At 44.0% G+C, this 26,678-nt stretch overlaps 1 protein-coding gene across 3 annotated transcripts in view; it reads left to right on the top strand.

Moving 5' to 3' along the window:
* CFAP69 (cilia and flagella associated protein 69) overlaps window positions 1-26,678 on the top strand; it is a 97,674-nt gene that overhangs the window by 32,661 nt on the left and 38,335 nt on the right. For all 3 annotated transcript variants that reach the window (XM_075587473.1, XM_075587474.1, XM_075587472.1), the window contains exons 13-16: window positions 2,426-2,590; window positions 11,439-11,557; window positions 13,462-13,580; window positions 15,175-15,256. In XM_075587473.1, the coding sequence (XP_075443588.1) occupies window positions 2,426-2,590; window positions 11,439-11,557; window positions 13,462-13,580; window positions 15,175-15,256 (485 nt within the window). The remainder of the gene's footprint in view (window positions 1-2,425; window positions 2,591-11,438; window positions 11,558-13,461; window positions 13,581-15,174; window positions 15,257-26,678) is intronic.

The following is a 26,678-nucleotide window of genomic DNA, read 5'->3' as shown; positions in this document are numbered from 1 at the left end:
CATGTTTTTATTATGGCTTTAAAAATATAGATAAGAAAATGTTTGTAGGTCATTGCACAATATGTTTAGGTGACAATACAGTAATTTACAATTAAATGTATCACTGTATAATATCCCTGTGTAGAGATTAATTATTATAGTATGGATGATTTTCAGTGTTCATTTTAGTTCTTTATTTGTTATTTTGCTGTTTTTGTTAAACTGATGATTTCCAGTCTGCAATATAATTGGATGCCACTTTATGATGATAGTTCAATCACTATATACAAACACTTATGCATGATGCCTTTATAGCAACTTTATTTAGAGAAGCAGTGCCCTATGCTTATACTGTATTTGTTTCTTCTGCTCACCTGAACCAAATGGTCTCATAGCAGGACAGAGAGAGATTTACCAATAGGAACCCTTCGGCTGAGCAGATTAAGAGCTCCAAATGTGCTTGTATAAACATGTCTGTGGGCCTTGTGAGTGCAATCATTTTTTATTGGCTAATATGGCCAGTGTCTTTTTTTTTCTGCCACTAATTCCCATCCTCTGCATGTGGCGTATTGGGTTTCTGGTGGTAAAAGCAGCTCGATCCTGCTCCGGGACACACCTGCTACAATGAAGTTTAAGAATAAAAAAATATCTATTTACATTTATGGAGAACTCTCTTGCTGGCCGATTTAAAAGGTCTCACAGCCTGAGGCTTGTATACATACTGGTACGATTTTGGCTACAAAAACTTTGTACGACAGATGTAGCCTCAGATGTATCACTCCTCGAGCGCATAGAAAGCTTCGCTTTGCCGGTGGCAACAACTTTCCCAGAGCCGCCAGAAATGGCTTATTTTGCTACGGCTCTAAGAAAGGTTAGTCGGGCTGTTTGTAGTATTTTAGGAAATACAGGAACACATAGTGTGTGATTGCAGTGTTCACTCAGCCAGGATGAAAAACTACATTAACATCTTTGCTGCTAGAGAGGCCTGCAACACATTGGATTATTAATACAAATGTACATATGTCAACTTCCAGCGCTCATGAAGCCTTGTATCGCTTTATACAAAGTGTCAAACAGTCCTAAAAATATAAGCAGGTATTGTTTACTGGGATATTGTATGTTCTGACCTTATTAAACAATAATAGTGGTTCAAAGTGGAAAATGCACTTTTTAGAAAACAAAAGCAGAATGTGGTCTGGGGGGGGTCGAATAGAGGTGATATGCGCTGTGCTCAACTTCAGGCTCTTCAGGGTTCCTATGATATTAACATTTTTGACCCCACACATGAAAACAGACATCCAGTATAGCTGTTATGTTTATTAATTAGAAAACAGTTGCATCATACCCAATGATTTTGCATCTTTCTCCTGGTTACTCACTTGATGCTGACTCCACCACCCATACTGTTTCCTCTGGATAAACATTCAACTCATCGGGAAACAATTCCAAATAGGTCGGTTACCAGGGGGAACACTGAATGTGCATATAGCACTCTACTGTTCTAGAAGCCCCCAGTTCATATTCTGTGGGGAATATATATATATATATACTAGCTGATATACCCGGCATTGCCCGTGATGTAATGTTCTGCCTCCCACATCCTCCCTCTCAACTCCCTTCCCCCCTCTTCACAGCTGTTCAGGCTTCCCCCCTTCTCTCCTGACTAACTCGCCCCCCTCTCTCCTGACTAACTCCCCCCCTCTCTCCTGACTAACTCCCCCCCCTCTCTCCTGACTGAATACCACCCCCTGCCTGTCCGCTGTGCGCCGCCATCTTACCGGGGGCATCTGCAGGAGGAAGGGGGTCCTTCCGGAGGTTGCCTGCCCACTGCCTGTCCCCCCATCGGGGAGGGAGGGAAGTGAGCGTTGGCGGCTGGGGCAGGAGGGCCGCGCCGCGCTTCCCCTCTGTCCGGGAGCCGGTGGGGGGGAGGGAGAGGGAGAGAGTTGGGTGACGTCATAGAGCCGGGTGACGTCATAGAGCCACCAATCTGATTGGCCAGAGGCTGAGGACCAATCAGATTCACCGCAGCTAGTACCAACCTTTCGATTTTATATATTAAGATAAATAAAAAAGCAATAAACATGTATACATGAAACAGAAGCATGGATTGCCGCTTTACTTAGGGATCTCTAACTCTATTATTAAATATGCAACTTTGTACAAGTTTTAGTATTGGTCCTGGAGAAATGCGGATGTGTTGCACAGTAGGTTGTCATACCTTTTAGGGGACAAACATTAGAGTTCTTCATAGTTGAAACAATAGCGTACAGAGCTTTCAAAACACTATATATGTTTCTCTTTAAGTGTACAGAACACTTTAAATACTTAAAACTGCAAGTGCTATCCTGTTCTGTAATCTTTTGATATATAATGTTTGTGGATATTGTACACAGGGCTTCACTCCTAATTGAACAACAAACTGATTGCGCTTCCTTTTCTGTTTCAGATACATTCTCTGGCCAGGGTAACTGTTTCCATGGTGTAGGTGGTCGTGGCAACAAACATGCCCAGATGCGCTACAGTTTGAGGCTGCTGAGGTCTATGGCGTCCATGGGGGATGAGACTGTGAATCAGGACCTATGTGATCAGGGAGCAATTAACCAACTCTTAGGTAGATCAAAACATATTTCCTAGCAGGTGACTGCAATATGTAATTTGGAAGAGCAGGGCCTTGTGGAATATATCATTTAATATTTAATATCCTACACAACACATATACCATATATAGCAATACTACAGTATGTATGATGTCACGCTTCAAACTAGACAAAGATGTCTTTGTTACCGGTGACACCAAAATATTAATTAAGTAATTCAATAATTTCAGTAGCTGACCACCACTGTCTCCTCCAAAGATCAAAACAGAAAAGTACTACTACCAGGACAGACTTGCTTGTTGGTTATCACTGTGCTATGCTAGAGGGGAGGTGAAGACTAAGGGGTGAATTCTTCCTTCATTATTAAATGCTACTAGCTTTGGAGGGAGCTGCAACAGAGCAGCAGTGGCACTTAATCAGTGACTTTCAGATGTGTTGTAGAATTATTAGGACTGTATTAGTTCATATGTGAATGAGTCCTATTAAAGTTGTACCTCCTTGAAGTTATGAAAGTTGTGATTCCTGCAGACTTTTAGTCCAAAGACTGAAGATATTTTTATTTTTTCTTAATTGTAATTAGTTGGGAAAGGATGTCCTGGTGCAGGACACTTCAAATGTTACTACTCCGAGAACTCTGGTTCAGCCAATGTAATAATTCCTTCCAGCCATTTGGTGAAAGAAAATAGCTCATGACACCTTTCTGGCTAGCCAATTAATGAAAAGATTGTCACTCTTCTTAGATGTGTTTCCCTTCCTGACTGCCACGCTCATTTTTGGGTCAAGCTGAACAAAGTAGTATTTCAACTGAACTAGGGTCTCCCTGCAATAGGTACCGCAGTCCTTCTCCAGGATTACACAAGTTCAAATAAGTCCTAAAAATATGTATCCAAGTTGTCCTGAAATAATAATAGAACAATATATAGTATCTTTTCACTTTTTTGTGTAAACATTATTTAAACGATGCATGATAGAAAAAAAAAAAAAAAAAACCTGTGCAAAAACATTTATACAGTATGTAGACTAGATCAAGTGAAATACTGCACTGATTGGCTAGATGGTGCTGTGCACCTATTTTTTAGTGTTGTGGTCTGTTTTCAAAGGTCACAATCCACAGTGGCCTAGAATCTAGATTCACTAAAGTTTAATAAATGTAAAAAATTGGTGTTATCGGTGTTTAACGTCAATTGTATTTATTAACCTATCCACCAAAGTCACATCGCCAGTGGTAAAGCAGTTGCCATTTTTTTTTACCGCAGCTATATGTCGGGAGTATTTTGAATGCAGTAGATGCAAATGAGTAATTAACACCCAATTACTTATTCACACACTCTTCATTAGACACCTACCCCAGACTGGCATATATATATTTTTAAATAAAAATATAACCTGTACAACATTTGTGTATATATATATATATTTATATTTATTTATCAGCATTTTAATTTCTTAACTCATTTAATGCCCAACTAGCCAGCTGGTCATGGTCAGCCCAGTTGAAGATTTCCATCTCCAGTTCAGTAATGACCTCTATAATATCGGAAGCTTGTACAATTTATATGTTGGTCCATTGAAAGGTATCACAACTTACAAAGTATCTCATAGTTTCTGGGACCAATACGGCAATTAGCACCCCGTCATAGTGAATTGTAGGCTTTTATTTAGGAAATTGGTATAGTAACTATAGCAGTCTCCATATACAAATGTGTTCATTAACACACGGGTATCGTACATATCAGTTCTTATTGAATATGGTGTTACATCGAGAGAAAAAATGTCCCGCTGTATTTTTTTTTTTTTTACCATAACATTGAATATTATTGCCGATTTAATGACCTTTGGGAAATTTCTGCCTGTGGGGTGTAGAATTGGCTTTTGATTTTTGTTTTATCAAAATCTGCTTGGCTACAGAAGGGAGGCAGAGCTAATGCAAAATCATCACCAGATTTGTCAAACAAAGAGTGTAATTGAAGGCAATTATAGAGGTTTTTGTACCAGTTTTGCAGCTGGAACACTTTTTGTAAATCTTTAAAAATAGCCGCAGTCTGTAACAAACCTTTAAACGGTTGCTTTCATAAGAGAGTGGTTTGTGATGCGTCTGTCTCATGTGACTGGGAAGCAGCATGTGTGGTGCTCCGCTTACAGCATGCAGCCTGAGCACTCTCTCACCCAACTACGTTTCATTTTGTGTCCCTAATAATCCTCTTCATCCCTTTAAATCGGGTGGGGAACGTCCGGCCGAAGTCATTTGGTCCGGCCCCCGGGAAGCATGCCTGCAAGAATGGTTTTAAAAAAAAAACTCCCCCTTTCCTGATTGGCTGCCCGTGCTGTCACTCTGCCAATTTTTTTTTTGGCCCGCCTCTTCCTACAGCACTGCCCCCTCCCTTCTCTCCTCCAGTAATGCCGGGCTCCTTAGGCTCCGCCCCTCTGTCCCTCCCTTTAGGCTCCGCGGGCCTGCCAGTCTCTCAGCTGCACTGGCTACCTATGCAGCTCCAGCAGCCCATCCACGGGCCCCAGGTAACCCACATGCCCCCTTATACTCCCTCCCAGGCACCTTACCCACCCCAAGGGGGGAGAGGCATTATTTTTGTGTGTTTGCAGAGGTGGGCTTATTGTGTGTGTGTGTGTGTGTGTGTGTGTGTGTGTGTGTGTGTGTGTGTGTGTGTCACTGTGTGTGTCACTGTGTGTGTCACTGTGTGTGTGTGTCTGTCTCTGTCATTGTGTGTGTGTGTGGCTGTCTCTGTCACTGTGTGTGTGTCAATGTCACTGTGTGTGTGTGTGTGTGTGTGTGTCAATGTCACTGTGTGTGTGTGTGTGTGTGTGTGTGTGTGTGTGTGTCAATGTCACTGTGTGTGTGTCTGGCACTGTCACTGTGTGTGTCTGTCACTGTGTGTCACTGTCTCTCTGTGTGTGTGTGTGTGTCACTGTCTCTGTGTGTGCATGTGTGTGTGTGTCACTGTCTCTGTGTGTGCGTGTGTGTGTGTCACTCTGTGTGTGCGTGTATGTGTGTCACTGTCTCTGTGTGTGTGTGTGTCACTGTCTGTGTGTGTGTGTGTGTGTGTGTGTCACTGTCTCTGTGTGTGTGTGTGTCACTGTCTTTGTGTGTGTCAATGTCACTGTGTGTGTGTGTCAATGTCACTGTGTGTGTGTCTGGCACTGTCACTGTGTGTGTGTCTGGCACTGTCACTGTGTGTGTGTGTGGCACTGTCACTGTGTGTGTGTCTGGCACTGTCTCTGTGTGTGTGTGTGTGTGTGTGTGTGTGTCACTGTCTCTGTGTGTGTGTCTGGCACTGTCAATGTGTGTTTGTCTGGCACTGTCACTGTGTGTGTCTGGCATTGTCACTGTGTGTGTGCCTGGCATTGTCACTGTGTGTGTGTCTGGCACTGTTACTGTGTGTGTGTCTGGCACTGTCACTGTGTGTGTGTGTGTGTGTGTGTCACTGTCTCTGTGTGTGTGTGTGTGTGTCACTGTCTGTGTGTGTGTCACTGTGTGTGTGTGTGTGTGTGTCACTGTCTCTGTGTGTGTGTGTCACTGTCTCTGTGTGTGTGTGTCACTGTCTCTGTGTGTGTGTGTGTCACTGTGTGTGTGTGTGTGTGTCACTGTCTCTGTGTGTGTGTGTCACTGTCTCTGTGTGTGTGTGTGTGTGTGTCACTGTCTCTCTGTGTGTGTGTGTGTGTGTGTGTGTGTGTGTGTGTGTGTGTGTGTGTGTGTGTGTGTGTGTGTGTGTGTCACTGTGTGTGTGTGTGTGTGTCACTGTCTCTGTGTGTGTGTGTCACTGTCTCTGTGTGTGTGTGTCTGTCACTGTGTGTGTGTGTATGTGTGTGTGTTTGTGTGTGTGTCTGTGTCACTGTCTCTGTGTGTGTGTGTGTCACTGTCTGTGTGTGTGTGTGTCACTGTCTCTGTGTGTGTGTGTGTGTGTCACTGTGTGTGTGTGTCACTGTCTCTGTGTGTGTGTGTCACTGCCTCTGTGTGTGTGTGTGTGTGTGTCACTGTCTCTGTGTGTCTGTGTCTCACGGTTTATGTGTGTCTCACTGTCTCTGTGTCTCACTGTCTCTGTGTGTCTCACTGTCTCTGTGTGTCTCACTGTCTCTGTGTGTCTCACTGTCTCTGTGTGTCTCACTGTCTCTGTGTCTCACTGTCTCTCTGTGTGTGTGTATCTCACTGTCACTGTGTGTGTGTGTGTCACTGTCTGTGTCACGGTCACTGTGTTTGTGTGTCACTGTGTTTGTGTGTCACTGTCTGTGTGTGGCAGCAGCTGCCTGAGGTGATTAAGGACCTGAGTATCACCAGGGCGGTGCGGGTAAGCAGCGCTCCGGGGGGGAGAGGGTATAAGAGGAGTGGGGGATGGGGGGGAAGGGGGTATAAGAGGCTTGGGGGATAGAAGAACGAGTCTGCGGTGGGAGAGACACCTCACTACCGCCTCTCCTCCTCCTCCCCACACCGGGCAGCAGTTGTGGAGGGTACCTGCTCCGATCCCCACCTGCTCCGCCCCCCCCCCCCGTGCACTTACACGGCCCTCCTCCCCACACCGGGTAGCAGTTGCGGAGGAGAGCACCTGCTCTAATCCCCGGTGCTCAGATTTCCCCCCCCCCTTGCGCACTTACAAGGTCCTCCTTCTCCCCACACCGAGCAGCAGTTGCGGAGGGCACCTGCTCCGATCCCCCCGATCAGATTTCCCTCCCCCTGTGTGTGTCTGAGAGTGTGTGTCTGAGAGTGTGTGTGTGTCTGAGTGTGTGTGTGTGTGTGTCTGACAGTGTGTGTGTGTGAGAGAGAGTGTGTGTGTGTGAGAGAGAGTGTGTGTGTGTGTGTCTGAGAGTGTGTGTGTGTGTGTGTGTGTCTGAGAGTGAGTGTGTCTGAGAGAGAGAGTGTGTCTGAGAGAGAGAGTGTGTCTGAGAGAGAGAGTGTGCCTGAGAGAGAGAGTGTGCCTGAGAGAGAGAGTGTGCCTGAGAGAGAGAGTGTGCCTGAGAGAGAGAGTGTGTCTGAGAGAGAGAGTGTGTCTGAGAGAGAGAGTGTGTCTGAGAGAGAGTGTGTCTGAGAGAGAGAGTGTGTCTGAGAGAGAGAGTGTGTCTGAGAGAGAGTGTGTCTGAGAGAGAGAGTGTGTCTGAGAGAGAGTGTGTCTGAGAGAGAGAGTGTGTCTGAGAGAGAGAGAGAGAGTGTGTCTGAGAGAGAGAGAGAGAGAGTGTGTCTGAGAGAGAGAGAGAGAGAGAGAGAGAGTGTGTCTGAGAGAGAGAGTGTGTCTGAGAGAGAGAGTGTGTCTGAGAGAGAGTGTGTCTGAGAGAGAGAGAGAGAGTGTGTCTGAGAGAGAGAGTGTGTCTGAGAGAGAGAGAGAGTGTGTCTGAGAGAGAGAGTGTGTCTGAGAGAGAGAGAGTGTGTCTGAGAGAGAGAGTGTGTCTGAGAGAGAGAGAGTGTGTCTGAGAGAGAGAAAGTGTGTCAGAGAGAGAGAGTGTGTCTGAGAGAGAGAGTGTGTCTGAGAGAGAGAGTGTGTCTGAGAGAGAGAGTGTGTCTGAGAGAGAGAGTGTGTCTGAGAGAGAGAGAGTGTGTCTGAGAGAGAGAGAGTGTGTCTGAGAGAGAGAGAGTGTGTCTGAGAGAGAGAGAGAGTGTGTCTGAGAGAGAGAGTGTGTGTCTGAGAGAGAGAGTGTGTGTCTGAGAGAGAGAGTGTGTCTGAGACAGAGAGTGTGTCTGAGAGAGAGAGTGTGTCTGAGAGAGAGAGAGTGTGTCTGAGAGAGAGAGAGTGTGTCTGAGAGAGAGAGAGAGTGTGTCTGAGAGAGAGAGAGTGTGTCTGAGAGAGAGAGAGTGTGTCTGAGAGAGAGAGAGTGTGTCTGAGAGAGAGAGAGTGTGTCTGAGAGAGAGAGTGTGTCTGAGAGAGAGAGTGTCTGAGAGAGAGAGAGAGAGTGTGTCAGAGAGAGAGAGAGAGAGAGAGAGAGAGAGAGTGTGTCTTAGAGAGAGAGAGAGAGTGTGTCTGAGAGAGAGAGTGTGTCTGAGAGAGAGAGTGTGTCTGAGAGAGAGAGTGTGTCTGAGAGAGAGAGTGTGTCTGAGAGAGAGAGTGTGTCTGAGAGAGAGAGAGAGTGTGTCTGAGAGAGAGAGAGTGTGTCTGAGAGAGAGAAAGTGTGTCTGAGAGAGAGAGAGTGTGTCTGAGAGAGAGAGAGTGTGTCTGAGAGAGAGTGTGTCTGAGAGAGAGAGTGTGTCTGAGAGAGAGAGTGTGTCTGAGAGAGAGAGTGTGTGTCTGAGAGAGAGAGAGTGTGTGTCTGAGAGAGAGTGTGTGTCTGAGAGAGAGTGTGTGTCTGAGAGAGAGAGAGTGTGTCTGAGAGAGAGAGAGTGTGTCTGAGAGAGAGAGTGTGTGTCTGAGAGAGTGTGTGTCTGAGTGAGTGTGTGTCTGAGAGAGAGAGTGTGTCTGGGAGAGAGAGTGTGTCTGGGAGAGAGAGTGTGTCTGAGAGAGAGAGTGTGTCTGAGAGAGAGAGAGTGTGTGTCTGAGAGAGAGAGAGAGAGAGTGTGTCTGAGAGAGAGAGAGAGAGAGAGAGAGAGAGAGAGAGAGTGTGTCTTAGAGAGAGAGAGAGTGTGTCTGAGAGAGAGAGTGTGTCTGAGAGAGAGAGTGTGTCTGAGAGAGAGAGTGTGTCTGAGAGAGAGAGTGTGTCTGAGAGAGAGAGTGTGTCTGAGAGAGAGAGTGTGTCTGAGAGAGAGAGAGAGTGTGTCTGAGAGAGAGAGAGTGTGTCTGAGAGAGAGAAAGTGTGTCTGAGAGAGAGAGAGTGTGTCTGAGAGAGAGAGTGTGTCTGAGAGAGAGAGTGTGTCTGAGAGAGAGAGTGTGTCTGAGAGAGAGTGTGTCTGAGAGAGAGAGAGTGTGTCTGAGAGAGAGTGTGTCTGAGAGAGAGAGAGTGTGTCTGAGAGAGAGAGAGTGTGTCTGAGAGAGAGAGTGTGTGTCTGAGAGAGAGAGTGTGTGTCTGAGAGAGAGAGTGTGTGTCTGAGAGAGAGAGTGTGTGTGTCTGAGAGAGAGAGTGTGTCTGAGAGAGAGAGTGTGTCTGAGAGAGAGAGTGTGTCTGAGAGAGAGAGTGTGTCTGAGAGAGAGAGAGTGTGTCTGAGAGAGAGAGAGTGTGTCTGAGAGGGAGAGAGTGTGTCTGAGAGAGAGAGAGAGTGTCTGAGAGAGAGAGAGAGTGTCTGAGAGAGAGAGAGAGAGAGAGAGTGTCTGAGAGAGAGAGAGAGAGTGTGTCTGAGAGAGAGAGTGTGTCTGAGAGAGAGAGTGTGTCTGAGAGAGAGAGTGGGTCTGAGAGTCTGAGAGAGAGAGAGAGAGAGAGTGGGTCTGAGAGTCTGAGAGAGAGAGAGTGAGTCTGAGAGAGAGAGAGTGTGTCTGAGAGAGAGTGAGTCTGAGAGTCTGAGAGAGAGTGGGTCTGAGAGAGAGAGTGAGTCTGAGAGAGAGTGGGTCTGAGAGAGCGTGAATCTGAGAGTCTGAGAGAGAGAGTGGGTCTGAGAGTCTGAGAGAGAGTGAGTCTGAGAGAGAGAGTGAGTCTGAGAGTCTGAGAGAGAGAGAGTGGGTCTGAGAGAGAGTGAGTCTGAGAGTCTGAGAGAGAGAGTGGGTCTGAGAGAGAGATTGAGTCTGAGAGTGTGTGAGATAGTGGGTCTGAGATAGAGTGAGTCTGAGAGAGAGAGTGGGTCTGAGAGTCTGAGAGAGAGAGTGAGTCTGAGAGAGAGAGTGAGTCTGAGAGAGATAGTGGGTCTGAGAGTCTGAGAGAGAGAGAGTGGGTCTGAGAGTCTGAGAGAGAGAGTGGGTCTGAGAGAGAGAGTGAGTCTGAGAGTCTGAGAGAGAGAGTGAGTCTGAGAGATAGTGGGTCTGAGAGAGAGAGTGAGTCTGAGAGAGAGTGGGTCTGAGAGAGAGAGAGTGGGTCTGAGAGTCTGAGAAAGAGAGAGAGAGAGAGAGAGAGGGTCTGAGAGAGAGAGAGAGAGTGGGTCTGAGAGAGAGTGGGTCTGAGAGTCTGAGAGAGAGAGTGGGTCTGAGAGTCTGAGAGAGAGTGGGTCTGAGAGAGAGAGAGAGAGAGAGAGAGAGAGAGAGTGAGTCTGAGAGTCTGAGAGAGATTGGGTCTGAGAGTGGGTCTGAGAGAGAGAGAGTGGGTCTGAGAGTCTGATTTCCCTCCCGCCAGCCCGATTTGTGTGCGTGTGTGCGTGCGCGCGTGCGCGCGTGTGCACAGACACCAACCCGCAGTCAGTCATAGTCACCCACCACCCAAGAGTCAGTCAGTCACCCAAAGAGAAGCAGTTCCAGCCATCACATTAGTGGTGAGTTCATTAAATGTTTGACCAAATATAGCAGGCTAATTTTTAAGTTGATAATTTTGGATGGCCCTCGAATGATTTTATAAATATCAAAATGGCCCTGACTTCTTGCCGAGTCAAATGTAAGAAGATTGTTAATAATGTCCCTTCCATTCGATGCCTGGTATTAGCATGAAGGTATAAGCCACTTCAGGCTTGTCAAAATGTTTACACTGAGACAATTGCAATGAAGTGAGGAATAAAGACACAAGGGCTGATGATCAACATCATGTGCAAAGTTGTTTATATACATTGCTCCAATTTCTGCTTGTGTTTGCCCCCATGTGTAAGAGAGTTTACTAAGTGATGCAAATTGTTTTCAGAGAACTTTACACCCGTTTAGATTTCTCATTAGAATCTGTACTTTGTGTAACTCCTTCCTAACTCTTCATATTGATACCTCCTTAATTAAAAGCTGACACATGGGACACAATTTTTAGCAATGGCGTTGATACAGTAAATCGATGCAAAGAGAGACGCAAGATGAAAATGATGCTATTTGATAGGATTTTTTGTTTTCTAAAATGTTAGCAAAATAGTTACCCTGCGTTTTGTCTCGTAATAAGGAATACTGCGACACAGTGTTAATGATGCTGATGAATCAGAAGATACAGTTCTCTTGGAAATCAAATCTGATATACTGTTCATTTTGGCTTCTGTTTGTGAAAATGACCTTCATAGAAAGGTTTGTGTCCAATTTCTTATTCAGTTTAAGCTAAATTATCATAATTCTGAAATATGTTCATAGATATGAAAAAATATTTTTTTTTATGGCAAACTATGCTGCAATTTTTTTAATTCTTTACCAAGTTGAAAAACACAGTGGAAATTAATTTTGAAAACACTGTGTGTCAAGCCAGTAGATTTCCATTTAAAAACGATGATCTTGTATAAACTTACATTGACTGTATAGTGCAAGGGTGGCCAATTCCAGTCCAAAAGGTAAGGTTTTCAGGATATTCCTGCTTCAGCACGGCTGGGTCAGTCAGTGGCGCAGTAATTATGACTGAGAAATGGATTGAGCCTCCTGTGCTAAAGCAGAGTTATCCTGAAAACTTGACCTGTTGGTGGCCTTTGAGGACTTGAGTTGGCCACCCCTTGTAGTGCTTTAAACTCTAAAGCTACTTTTACAAATTACATGAAAGTGTCATAATATTTAATCTCTTGGGCCCTGTTCAATGTTCTGTGAAGCTGCTTCTCCATGGCAGGGAACCATCAGAAACGTATTTATTTGAATGTGTATCATATCAGTGTTTATCAGCCCTCTTCATAAGGTCCCAGAACCAGATCACATTATTGAGGAAACCATCCAACATTCTGTTGATATGTAAATGATGTGCACTCACCTGTGACTGCTAATACACTGTGTGGCTGGTAGCCGTAAGGGAAGGTGTGAGAACCACTTTCTTGGAGGCTTCCATGACACGGAGAAGCGACTTCACATAGATGCTATTTGTGGGCATAGATGCTAGTTGTGATTCTATCTATGTTAATGAAACCTAAAAAAAAATAGTTAGTGGCTCAATAATCTTAATTAATATAAGTATTTTATATATGCCCTGAAAACTAATATGCTGTATCCTCAACTTATATGAAGTATCCTTCCTGCCATCACAATCTGTTCCTACTTTTTACTCCTGTTCCGTGGTAAAATTGATCACTGTTCGGAGGGAATGAAATGGCATTTTTGTAGGCATTGAATTTGGGTAAAAGTAAGACATAGAGAACTGATAACCAAAGTTCATAGTTCACAAGGCTATAGTCATACCTGCAATATGTTGTTATATTAAGTATTGTTTAATTGCCTCCTTTTATAGCCAGATACGGAGCATGTAGAAATAGTGTAGCATAACGCAACAAAATCATATAGCTGAATATTATTTCCGCATCTCAGAACTTTTGTAGGCAGTTTAATAGTCTCTTTTGCCATTAAAGAACATTACTGCATATTGTTTTTACAGTACCAGGATAGGCTGAAAAGTCTGCTGATGCTCATAAGATATTAATAAAATCATATCAAAGTCTTCAGATGATGAGCTATCAACATCCATCTAGCTTTTAATATTTCTTTTTATCGAACTCCTGCAACTTGGATATCATTCTGTAATATATTTGAATCCCTTTCTATTTTACTATGTCGCATTGCCTAAAAACAGAGCAAGTTACTGTAAGTATTTTGGCGGTATATAGGGAAAGAGGGATATTAATATAATGGACTTTCTCTCGTTCTTTCAGTGCAATTTCACAGTTTAAAGATTGCTATGTGAACACCTAATTTTTGCAGGACTTCCTTATTACCATACACAGTTTGCATAACACACAAATTTTCAGTGTGAACCTAATTGCCGCTAAAATTGCTGACTTTTCATGGTTTAGATAAGCGAAAAATGTTTAATGAATACATAATACATATAAATAATATAGGATAGAGAATAAAATAAAGTTTTAAAAATGAATTTCTTGCGGTTTAATCAGTAGGCCCCTGAGTTAGATAGGCTTTTAGCATTGGTCCGGTGTTACAATATAGGGTAACTATCTGTGCTTAGTTAACAAAAAGTTTGACCTTTTTTTCTTCCCCACAATTTTCAGGATTTATTTGGATCAGAAGGGGTGGATGTTCTACTTTTACTGCTAAAGATGGATCCCACTAAGTTGAATAGTGGGTTAGGTCACAACAAACTCATGTTTTGCACGTTGGACAGTGTTTGGTAAGCATTGCTCAAACAAGGGAAGTCGCTCAACATGTTGCTGTCCGTTATTTTGCAAATTGAAAACATGCGCAAACAAAATACATAGGGCTTTTCATAGTATATTTCATTTTAAAGCGGCATTCTGCCGCAAAATTATTATTGGGGACTCCCCAATTGCTAGTAAAATTAACTTTTTAAAGTTTCTGTCTATAAACTACAAATACTGTATGGCTACTGGGTCATCAATAAAAAGTTGCAATGTCATCTCCAATTCACTGCCGAAGCGAGCCTGACCCCACTGCCAATCCACTGGGCAAGTATTCTTACCCGATGGGCAAAACTGCTTGTAGCACTGGTACCGGAGGTCCGAGGACCATAGATTGTCTTTGTTGGACAACCCACTTCAGGTAATACATTTTATTTTTTTTTTAAATAACCCCCCAAAATATTTCTAAGTAGCATGGGCTGCTCCTTTAAGACACATATCTCAATGTATAATTAGTTAGCACAGTACAGTAAAATATTGAAATTGTTTGCCACAGCTAACTAAACATCCTTCTTTAAGATTGTTTGTATTAGTCTATGACGCATTAAGGAAGATGTTTAATTATACCTGTTATTAAAAGTGTAAGTTAAATAAAAATATACCCTGTACAACATTTGTTTAATCAAATTAGTGTTATACCGAATTGATGCGCAGTTGGTGTCTTTGTGCAACATTCATATAGCGTCCTTATCCTGGGCACTGTACATTTGTTAGTACAGACACAATCTATGATTTTTGGTGCCTGGGCACAGGGAGATAAATTGACTTGCCCACGGTCACAAGGAACTGACACCGGGAATTTAACCAGGATCCCCTGATTCAAGCGCAGTATCATTGTTTTTAAGAGTCTGTGTCTTTACTCACTGAGCTACTCCTTCTAAACTAATTCTAAAAAGGTTACTAACGCCTTAATTGCAGGAAGCCACTACATAAAAATCTAAAATGCATTAAATAATGACAGGAAATCCTATGTTCTTTTGCATAATTCTACCGTGGTCTGTTTTCAAAAAGTTTTTTTTTTTTTCATGGCAAACTATATTGCAAATTGTTTAATCCTTTACCAAAATGAAAAACATGGTGGAAATATTTTGATAAAAATCGTGTCAAGTCAACATTAATAGAAGACAGTGATCCAGGCAATAAACTTAAGCAAGATGTTTTTATTACTATAATTTACACAGTGTACAGTGTTGCATTGTAATAAAACTATATAAAAAAAAGTGCAATGAATATTTTGCATACTTCTACCTTGGCGGTTTTCAAATTATTTCTTTTGTATGGACAGAACATTGCATTTATTTTGGACATGGACTTTCTAAAGTCCACAATTGTGTTCCAGTGCAAGTGTATCACTGCCCAACAGTGTTACAAAATATATAGTATAGTACTATCCTCTTTATAAATAGTATACATTTATAAATGGTGACATTTAGTAGTATTAAAATAGTAGGATTTGGAATCAGATGTTGCATTTATTTTATGAGGTACTGTAGTACTTTTTGCTTGAGACATCTTCCAATATATGTCTTTCTAATCTAATGAAAATAAATGTGTGTTTCTTTTGAGGTGCTGTATAATGGGGTGTTTCACTTCTGAGGATTATTTTCTTGAAAAAGAAGGCTTGTTTATACTTTTCGATCTACTAGCAGTAAGTACAGCTTCGGTATAGCGATTACAAAAAATTGCATGTAAAGAAAGTCAATGGAACATTATGATTTGACTAGAATATAACATTTTGGAATTGTAGACCCTGACTCACCAGCCCTCTTTTCTTGTGCTTTAATTTTAAACCAAAAATCATACCGTGAATCATACACACCAATTCTCCAATTAGCATAAAGTAGCTGGAGGCAGGACTGCTGCTGGAAGCAGAAAGTTGAGAGCCATTCCCCAGACAGGCCATAGACACTCACCTACTCTTCAGTGGAATGTGATGTGAGACTGACAATTAGGTGTATAATACCTTTATGCTAATTAGAGAATTGGTATAGGGCTATATCCTGAAGGGAGGAGCCATAACCTCCAAGGAACTGCTCTGTAAAGCAGAAACCAGATCGGTTGCTGGTAGTTGCTGCACAAACCACAGGGAACATCCACCCCTTAAAGTTGGATGACTGCTCCCTTTTGCTGCTTTTATGTGAGTAGCCATTCGTGAGCCTGCCACATTATTATTATATCCACTTTATGACATTGCTATACTATGTGATGTCTTTTTATTTCCACATGGCTGCAAGCTGCGCTCCTCTTGTTCTTTTGGAAGAATTTAACATGCAAGACTTTTGAAACAGTCCCATACCAAGGGTTGAGTGTGTCTGTTAAGCCTCTTATATTTTAGCACCTTAGTTCACTATATATTGTCACTTATTTTGTCATTATATTTTGGCACCTATTTATTTGGGCACTTATTGTTTAATTTTTCACATATTATATGCACGTTATTGGGTTTGTTAGAGCGCTATCAAGCACATTTTCTGTTATATTGCATACGAGTAAGCCAGACGTCCGTTAAAGTTTATCGATGCAATCATTTTCCCTTTAACGCAAGGACATCGTAACGCTAAACACCTTTGTGGATATGTGTTTTGGGTATCAATACGATAAATGGAGATAACGTAACGATAAATACCCAATGGAAAACAAACAATTGTAAGTCATCAAAATCTCTCTCTTAACCCCTTCCTCTCCCACAATTTCCCTTTAAGAGAGACATTTGGGGAGTAGGGGTGAAACGACATTGGGGGAGGAAGGGGTGAAAAGGGACATGGGGGGGGCGGAGAAACGGGTGACGATAGAATTTATATGCTGCAGCTTTGTCACGGAGCTCCCAGCTCCGCCCCCTCCTCTGCCAGCTCTGCCCCTCCCTGCAGAAGTGGCCGTGAGGGGGAGTGAGGCTGGAATCTCTGGGACACGCTGCAGCTTCACATAGACCCCAGCAGCCAGCAAATCGTAATATCGCGGTAATTAACAATGGTAACTACCAAGTTACTGTCCATTTGTATTACTGCGGTATTATTATCCCAACGGTATATTGCTCAACCCTAGTGAGCACTGGTGTTTTGGTTTAGTTGGTTTTCCATCCCACGAGCGTGTTAATGCTTAGTTGTTTTGTACATGAACTTTTGAGACCTCACAAGTTTCCATGCAAATGTAGAAATATAATCCAAAACAACATCTGTGGAGAAAGCTCATATTGGTCTATAAATGAGTATATATTTTTAGAAGACAAAGAAAGTCTCCCACAGATCCCTTTTACCACTGCACAAACAGGCTAATGATAAGTAATAGCAGGGGTAACGTGCTCCCTGACATATATCAAAATAGGCTATAGGGGAGATAACTTGTAATCGCACCCAATTCTAGGAGTGAACAATTACCACTAAAAGGCCTAAATATAGGCAAAACAATAAACTTTTATTAATAATATATATACACTATAACGACGCAAAATCAGTAAGCATTAAAAACATCTAAAACACAAGGTGTGGGTGATCACAGGAGGCTAATTACTATATATACAAATATATTTGGTTCATAAATTGAACCCTCCTGATAGTGCTGCTCAAAGTACAGGGGAAAAGATATAGAACAGGAGGTAGGTATAGGAATACCTATAGGTAGGAAGAATGCCAATATTCATAACCTATAAAATAACCACCTCCTAAATCAGGTAAGAGGGTGTAGCAGTATAGTGTATGTTAAAGCCACAGTGAACATAGAGTCCCATATATCAGCATATATCAGTAGTATAGCAATGTTAGAAGTGCCGTGATCAGTGTGATAGCGCTATTGAAGCGATTACTGCCGCCGTCATGGGAGTAAGCAGCATCCCACAATAGTAAACCAACAAATGCCAACAATAGCCATGGCAGAGCAGTATCAAGCGTTAAAGCTGACTATACCACAGACTCCGGTATACGCCCTCTCCCTCCCCGGTACTGGAGCAGTCTCACCCGTGACCTCCGACGTCAACGCGATGACGTCATCCCGACGTACGTTTCGCGCTCGGGGGCTGGCGCTTTGTCAAGGTAGGAGGTGACTTACTGAATAGCGCTGTCACTCTAAATACCCGTAGGATGGGGCGGAGCACAGGATCCCCAATCACACACTGAAACGGTGATTGACAGCCTAGGGGATATTATACAGATAATTTTAGAGTCCGTTTTGACCTACTGGGCGGACGACATAGGTTAGCACAGTCCTACACTACCTATACCTGCCTGTCATACATCATATGTGGCCCCCATTCAGACCTATGACCTCTGTCTCCAGTTACACCCATTTACCTGTACATGTACCTAAATAGCCTTTTTATTCACACTTACGCATTCAGATATTGGCCCCAAGGTATTATGTATAAAGGGATTTGTGGTCACTACCTTCAGCTATACTTTTCGAGTGCACTTTTGTCCAAGAAGTCTAATTAGGTGTATTCATCTAGTCTATTTAGGTGTGCTTTAATCTTGGATCCAAACAGTCGTGTATTCCTGCATACATCCAATACATTTGTGTGTACATAACAATGAACCTAGCCACAGCACAATAAGGGTTCAGTCAATGATATTTCCCTTTCAACCCCTTGAGTACAATTATCTATCCCCTAGGCTGTCAATCACCATTTCAGTGTGTGATTGGGGAGATCCTGTGCTCCGCCCCATCCTACGGGTATTTAGAGTGACAGCGCTATTCAGTAAGTCACCTCCTACCTTGAGAAAGCGCCAGCCCCCGAGCGCGAAACGTACGTCGGGATGACGTCATCGCGTTGACGTCGGAGATCACGGGTGAGACTGCTCCAGTACCGGGAGGGAAGGGTGTATACCGGAGTCTGTGGTATAGTCAGCTTTAACGCTTGATACTGTTCTGCCATGGCTATTGTTGGCATTTGTTGGTTTACTATTGTGGGATGCTGCTTACTCCCATGACGGCGGCAGTAATCGCTTCAATAGCGCTATCACACTGATCACGGCACTTCTAACATTGCTATACTACTGATATATGCTAATATATGGGACTCTGTGTTCACTGTGGCTTTAACATACACTATACTGCTACACCCTCTTACCTGATTTAGGAGGTGGTTATTTTATAGGTTATGAATATTGGCATTCTTCCTACCTATAGGTATTCCTATACCTACCTCCTGTTCTATATCTTTTCCCCTGTACTTTGAGCAGCACTATCAGGAGGGTTCAATTTATGAACCAAATATATTTGTATATATAGTAATTAGCCTCCTGTGATCACCTACACCTTGTGTTTTAGATGTTTTTAATGCTTACTGATTTTGCGTCGTTATAGTGTATATATATTATTAATAAAAGTTTATTGTTTTGCCTATATTTAGGCCTTTTAGTGGTAATTGTTCGCTCCTAGAATTGGGTGCGATTACAAGTTATCTCCCCTATAGCCTATTTTGATATATGTCAGGCAGCACGTTACCCCTGCTATTACTTATCATTAGCCTGTTTGTGCAGTGGTAAAAGGGATCTGTGGGAGACTTTCTTTGTCTTCTTGTTTACTTGCTATGCCAGTACCATCCCTTTGCACCAGCTACTATACTACTATCTGGTGAGCGGTTTACTATCAGTTATTCTTATATATTTTTAGAACCTGTCTACAATGCTGTCATTCAAACACATACACTATGTTTATATTACATGTGTTTCTAGGAATGCAATGACATATGTATAAGAAATACAGCAAATATAAATATCACTTGTGAGCGCATTCACATCTCAGACAGGTCTGCAACCAGCGGCGGATTTGAAAATCTGACGCCCCATGGCACTTAGCTGTGGCGGCCGCCTCCTTGCTGCCGCCCTCCTTCTCCTTCTGAAACGCAGCGGTAAATAATGCAGCAGACTTCACCAACGTGACACCGCATGGCGTCACATTGCCATGGTAATGCGACATTATGGCGTCATTTGGTGCTGCGACACGGCGTTACCATCACAACGAGATGCCGTGTGTCATCATGCTGGTGAAGGAGGCGGCCGCCACATGCAAGTGCCTTCCCATTTGGTCCGATAGACCCGACAGCATGGCAAATGTATACGGAGCAGACATTTTTTCTGCCTCCAAATTTTGCCACCCTATGCCCGGGCCTAGTTGGAAATCCACCACTGTCTGCGGCCCTGTTTTCACCATTATCTCGTAGCATTCAGTCCTTCCACTGCAGCAAGGGATTCTGGGAAATGACATGCAAATGAGCACACAGTGTCACCTTTGGCTTCAAAAGCATTTGATATCAAATACAAATTCTGTGTTTGCACACTTAGGAGGCCTCCAGCAACAAGAGCATTGTTGCAGAGTACATGCAACTAAACACGCGGGTTCTTTGAATAAGGCTTATTTATTTTAGCCTTAAAACATACAGCACACCAAAAACAAATAACTTCTCATCAGCAAACAAAAGAAAAATAGCTTTTTTTTAGCAGGCAGAGCAAAATAGTTTCTCTTTAGCAGACAGAGCAAAAATAAGGTTCTCTTTAGCAGACAGAGGAAAAATAAGGCAGCTACTCTTTTGCATGCAGGAGCCAGGCAGTTCATAAACCATGTACTTTGCAAACAGACCTTGTATCAGTAATCTCTTCAGTAACTCACTCCTGTCTCCTGACCAGCTAGCTGCATGTGTGCACATCCTGGGGTTTTTAACACACCTTGATTAGGCAGCAGGAATTCAACTAATTGCCATGAGCTTCCCAGCTGAAGTTAACCTCATCACTGCTGCACTGCAGACTAAACATATGTCTGCCAGGCATATAGCTGGTGGCTTTTATTCACCCTGTCACATTCCTCCCCTGTTAGTGTGTGGCTGGGGCTACACACGGCTGAAGCCCGACCATCCACCCCTTCTCTAGAAAAGAAATCAGCATTTGCGTTCTCTTTTCCCGTCCTGTGCTGAATCTCAAATGAGAAGGGTTGGAGGGCCATATACCACCTAGTTAACCTAGCATTGGAATCTTTCATACTATTTAACCACTTCAGTGGAGCATGGTCCGTCACCAAAGTAAAATGGACTCCTGCCAGGTAGTGCCTCAAAGCCTCGATTGCCCACTTTACTGCGAGGCACTCCTTCTCAATCACTGAGTAGTTTTTTTACCTCGGGAACAATTTCCTACTCAGGAAAAGGATAGGGTGTTCAACTCCCTCAAACTGTTGTGACAACACTGCCCCTAGCCCTATCTCTGGTGCATCTGTTTGCACTGCAAAAGGGCTGTGGAAGTCTGGTCTTCTAAGGACGGGACCCTCTGTTAGACACTTTTTTATGTCCTCAAAGGCTCTCTGACACTCCCTTGACCATACCACTTGTGTAGGGGCACACTTTTTTGTGAGGTCCGTTAAAGGGGCTGCCACTTCCGAGTAGTTGGGGATGAACCGCCGGTAGTATCCTGCTAAACCCAGCAGAGAGCATACCTGCGTTTTTGTTTGGGGGGGGCGGAACTTCTTTCAGGGCAACTACCTTGTCGGCTAGTGGCCTTACTTTTCCACCTCCCACTGCATACCCTAAGTATTTGGTTTCCGCCTTACCCAAGGCACATTTCTTAGGGTTCGCTGTGAGCCCTGCCTCTTTTAGAGATTTGAGGACCGCTTTCAGCCTATTTAGGTGGGCCCGCCAGTGTTTACTATAAATGACAATGTCATCTAGGTAGGCTGCGGCAAAAGTCCTATGGGGTCTCAGCACCTTATCCATGAGTCTCTGAAATGTGGCTGGGGCTCCATGCAGTCCAAATGGAATTGTCACAAACTGGTATAAACCCATGGGACTGGCAAAGGCTGTTTTGCATTTGGACTTTTCCTCTAAGGGTATTTGCCAGTATCCTTTTGTCAAGTCCAGCGTGGATATATATTCCGCGTTACCAAGGGCGTCAATTAATTGGTCCACCCTTGGCATCGGATATGCGTCAAACTTGGATACCGCAACTTGGATATCTCATCGGGTTTAGGGACCATAACTAGTGGACTACACCACTCACTGCACGATTCCTCAAAATCACTCCTAAGTGTAACATTTCTTGTACCTCCTTCTCTACCAGGGACCTACGACTTTCAGGCAGCCTATAAGGACGGGAACGTACTTTTACCCCAGGTGCTGTCTCGATCGCATTTGAAATTAAGTTAGTTTGCCCTGGTAAATCAGAAAAAACATAATGGAATTGTGTAATTATTGCTAAAAAGTCCCCTTTTTGTTCAGAGGACAACTGTTTACCCATTGGGATTTTATCATCACCCACGATGTTCTCCCGTGGGGGCTGAGGACCCAAGTCCGTTTCCTCCTCCACCGGGTGGATGAATAGAGACCGCTGTATCTTCCAGGGTTTCAGCAAGTTCACATGGTAAATTTGTTTACCCTTCCTGGACCCTGGTTGAGCGATCTCGTAATCCACATCACCCGTGCGGCGGAATACTTCGAATGGGCCCTGCCATTTGGCCAGGAGTTTACTCTCGCAACTGGGTAATAATAACATCACCTGGTCTCCCGGGTGAAACATTCTCATGCAAGCATTCTGATTGTAATGTCTCTTCTGACTGTCCTGGGCTGATCTAAGATTCTCCCTAGCAAAATGGCCGACCACATCTAGGCGCTTCCTAAGGTCTAGTACATATTGCAGGGTATTCTTAGAAGGGGACAGCTGTTCCTCCCAGGACTCCTTTAGGAGGTCTAGGATACCCCGGGGTTGGCGGCCATAGAGCAGTTCAAATGGAGAGAATCCCGTGGAGGCCTGGGGAGCTTCCCGCACTGCAAACAGCAGAAAAGGGAGAAGTTCATCCCAGACTCTCTTCTCTGAATCTACAAATTTCCTCAGCATCCCTTTTAGAGTTCGGTTAAATCTTTCCACCAATCCGTCAGTCTGTGGATGGTAGACCGATGTCCGAACAGACTTGACCTCTAGTAATTTTAAGACATCCTGCATCAGTTTAGCCATAAAATTTGTACCTTGGTCTGTCAACATAACCTGGGGAAGTCCAACCCGTGAGAACAGTTCCAACAACTTGTTGGCTACTTGCTTCGCCGTTGCTGTTCTCAGGGGGAACGCCTCGGGATATCTTGTTGCATAATCAACTATTACAAGAATAAACCTGTGTCCTTTCGCAGAAGGTTCTAGAGGTCCTACCAAGTCTACCACAATCCTCTCAAAGGGAACTGACACCAAGGGTAGAGGAACCAAAGGGGCTGGTTTTTGTCCCTTTGGACTAGTTAGCTAGCACTCCGGACATGCCACACATAGCTTAGCAATATCACTATGCATCCCTGGCCAATAGAATCGGGATGAAATACGGTCCAATGTTTTATCCCTGCCCAGGTGACCACCCCAAGGGACAGTATGGGCTAGAGTGAACACAGATTTAACAAACGCCTTGGGAACCAATATCTGTCTGGTGACATCCCCTGTTTGTGTCTGCCTATTGACCCTATACAGGATATCATTTGATAGCTCAAAATGGGGGAATACTATCACCCCCTGTGCATTCAAAATTTGCTCATCAATTTTTACCACCATGTATTACTGTCTAGCAAGGACTGGGTCTTCCCTTTGCCTCTGGCGAAAATCAGGGAGGTATAGGCCTGGTAAATCTCCAGGGCCCATATCCCCCTCCCTCTGGCCATCCGCAGTCATCATTTGTGACTTCTGGCTATTAGAATGGTCACCTTGAGACCCAGATTTCTGCAACCAGTCCTGTTTGTCAGAGAGTCTTTGCTTCCGAGTCTTTTGAACCCGGTGTCTACTGGGAAAAAGGTCTGCCGAGAAGGGAAACAGTTTGCCAGGGTTCTCCTGAGCCATAGAATAAGGCTCCTCGTGAGAGACTGGAGCCATTAGGTCCGAAAAGAAAAAGGCCAGTCCCGGCCGAGCACAACGGGGGCAGGGAGCCAAGGAGCGACTCCTACTTCGAGGTAGGCCTCCTGGCCTTTTACCTGTAGCCGGATTTTGGCCGTCGGATACCGCTTTACATCGCCGTGTATACATTCTATACTCCATGGGGAGTCAAAAGAACACACGTTAGGCGGTAACAGTTCCTGGAAGACCAGAGTTTTCCCAGAGCCCGAATCTACAAGGGCCTGGACGGTTTTCTCCCCAACCTCGGCTGTAAGTAGCCAGGGCTTGTAACTTTCTCCAGTGAAGGCCGAGGCGACGGTCCTGCTGAAGGAACAATCCATCTGTGGACAGTCCACGTGCCGGTGGCCTTGTTCTCCGCAGGCGGAACATGGAGAGCGCCAAATAGTGAAGCAAATTCAACAATATATTATAGAATTAAAAAGGGGGTAATATATCTGCGTACATGAAAAAAGTTGGTAAAAGGCATGTAGTGTGTATCACACTGTTTACCACTCGGCAGCTGTTAACTGTAGAATCCCCTGAAGAAGTAGTTAATTCTACGAAACTAGTTGAATTAACATTCTATTGCCTTATATCTGCTTACATTGGCCTTTGTCTATGTATTGGCCTGTCCTGTTTTTATTTCATCCTGTGTGCTGTTTTGGACACTTGTGAGAGACTTTGTAAGACTGTTCAAACTTCCCTATTGAATCCACCACTGCTGTGTAGACAGTGACATCATTACACAGCGTCCCGCGACGGAGCGGCATCGTGGCACGCTGAGGGCACCCCAGCAAGCTGCGTTTTAACCTCTGTGCAGAGGATACACCTGCCGAGGTACAGGAGCAGCTTCATATCGGCCAGGAAGCAGGAGCGATTTCACCGAGCCCCAGTACCAGCTGCTGAACCTGGCTGCATGAAGGGAAATCCCCTTGGGAGTGAAAGACTGACGTCCTGCCCCAGAATCAACTGAGCTGCATCAGCAGAGGGAAGCAAGCACCCGATTCTACAGTTAACAGCTGCCGAGTGGTAAACAGTGTGATACACACTACATGCCTTTTACCAACTTTTTTCATGTACGCAGATATATTACCCCCTTTTTAATTCTATAATATATTGTTGAATTTGCTTCACTATTTGTCGTTATGCGCTGTTTTCTTTTGTTTCCATTCTCTTAGTGTGTGTGGGGTGCTGAGCCACCCCTGCGTTTACAGCTGCAGACGCCATTATCCCCAACACGGTTATGTGGCACTTAATATTTAATGTATAATTATCTCACTGTGGGAGTTGTGGTTTAATTTTTTATAAATTTTTTATCACTAAATTGATGGTATAGTCACTGCACTGTATATATTTATACATTTAAACTTTATAAGTAGTTAGGTAGTAGCGCACAGTTTTGTTTTTTGTTTTTACGGAACATGAAGAGGGTTCCTTCGCAGGAGGGTGCCGCGGATAGCGCTCCGCTGGACCGGATACTGGAGACCAGGCATCTGGTGGGTCCTGTGGGCGATGTCCTCGGAAGTTCCTCTCATTTGGCGACCAGCCAACATCATGAGGGGGATGAGGGTCTCGGCGGGGACCAGCATTTGGACTCCGCCCTTGCTGGAACGACTGCTCCTTCCGTTGGACTTGGTGGTTGCGTATGAACGGGCCGTAGGTTCCCCGTTGATCCGACCTCCCTCTTTGGGCATTCGCAAGTGCCGGTGGAGTCGGGTCCGTCGGGTCCAGGACACTCGCCTGCTCCTCAGCCCCAAGGAAGTTCTCCACGAGTCGGACCGCCAAAGCTAGGGTTTCAGCAGCGTGGCGTTTTACCCACAAGCGTGCGGAAGGGGGTATTATCTGTAGGAATTGTTCCAACACCACCTGCTCAAGAATTGCCTCCTTAGTGCACTCCTCGGGTTGTATCCAGCGCGTACACAAGTCCAATAACCGCTGAGCGAGGACCCGGGGTCCCATCTTAGCAGTGTACGTCATGTTCCGGAACTGCTGCCGGTAGGTCTCTGGGGTCAGACCTAAGCAATCCAGTATGGCGGCTTTTACTTGTCGGTAGTCCATTGCCTGATCTGCAGGGAGGCCCTGATATGAGGCCTGAGCTTCTCCTATGAGGAGCAGGGCCAAAGCAGTGGCCCAGCGATCTGCAGTCCAGCCCTGAGCTTCGGCAACCCTTTCAAATGTCAGTAAAAAAGCCTCTGGATCCTCGTTCTGAGCCATTTTCCTCAGGAGAACCGGGGGTCTGTTTGCAGGTTCTGGATTGGCAGACAGCAAGGATGTAGAGGAGCACAGCAGCGTTTCCCAGCAGCATACCAGCTAGTAGATCGCCAAAAAATGAGGGTAACTCCAAACAGGGATAAGTATTAAAAAGGGATTTAATGGTCAGTTACAAGAAACAAACAATGGTAGGAACGCACCTACGCGTTTCGTTCGTAAAGGACTTTCTCAAGGTGTAAAGAGAAGTTCACAGATGCATCCTTATATCCATATACACTTTCGCGCCAAAATCGCGGCATTTATGACGTCATCTCCATGCGACCATTAACCTCGTCGCTACTATGACGCGCGGTGCACTCCTTGCTCGCGCCCATAATGGAGAGAATACATAAAGTGCCGTGATTGGCTGCGAAGACCATAATATTGAATACGAAAACTTTAATCAAAAAAATTGTCAAACATACATAATTGAACACAGAAAACTCATATAGACAAGACCAATGGATATACGATTAAGCTTGTCCCCTTAGAAAAGGGAAAAAGAAGATAGACAAAATCAATCAATAACCAAAGAAAGAAATGTTAAAACTTATACTTAATATGGAAACCATGGTAGGAATGACTAAATCAGATGCCTAAATTTATACATTCAATGTTAAATAAGTGAAGGTAAGGGTTGACAATCCTAATCCATGGCAGTATAAAAAGTATATGAATAGATATGTAGAAGGTACTAAGGGAACAGGGAACTCTCATTCCCAATCTCAATATATTGTTATTGCTGGAATCATAAACTGAGGATAGTGTAGATGAGCTCAGTATAACCTGTACTGCAGCGTATTAATAATAATACGTCATTACATATCTGCAGTATATCCAGCAATCAATATAAAAGGTGCTCAAAAATACTCATAATAAATTGTTATAAAAATACTCATAGTAAATTGTTACACGAATGGTTAAAAAATCAAACAAAAAGGAGAAATAAATAATAAAAATTAAAAATGCTTTTGAAAAGAGCTGTAAGAAAAAACGCTATTAAAA

The sequence above is a fragment of the Ascaphus truei genome, chromosome 2, assembly GCF_040206685.1.
Source record: "Ascaphus truei isolate aAscTru1 chromosome 2, aAscTru1.hap1, whole genome shotgun sequence".
In the NCBI taxonomy this organism is placed as follows: domain Eukaryota; kingdom Metazoa; phylum Chordata; class Amphibia; order Anura; family Ascaphidae; genus Ascaphus; species Ascaphus truei.
The sequence above is the reverse complement of the archived record's forward strand: the minus strand, read 5'-3'. Positions and strand labels throughout refer to the sequence as shown.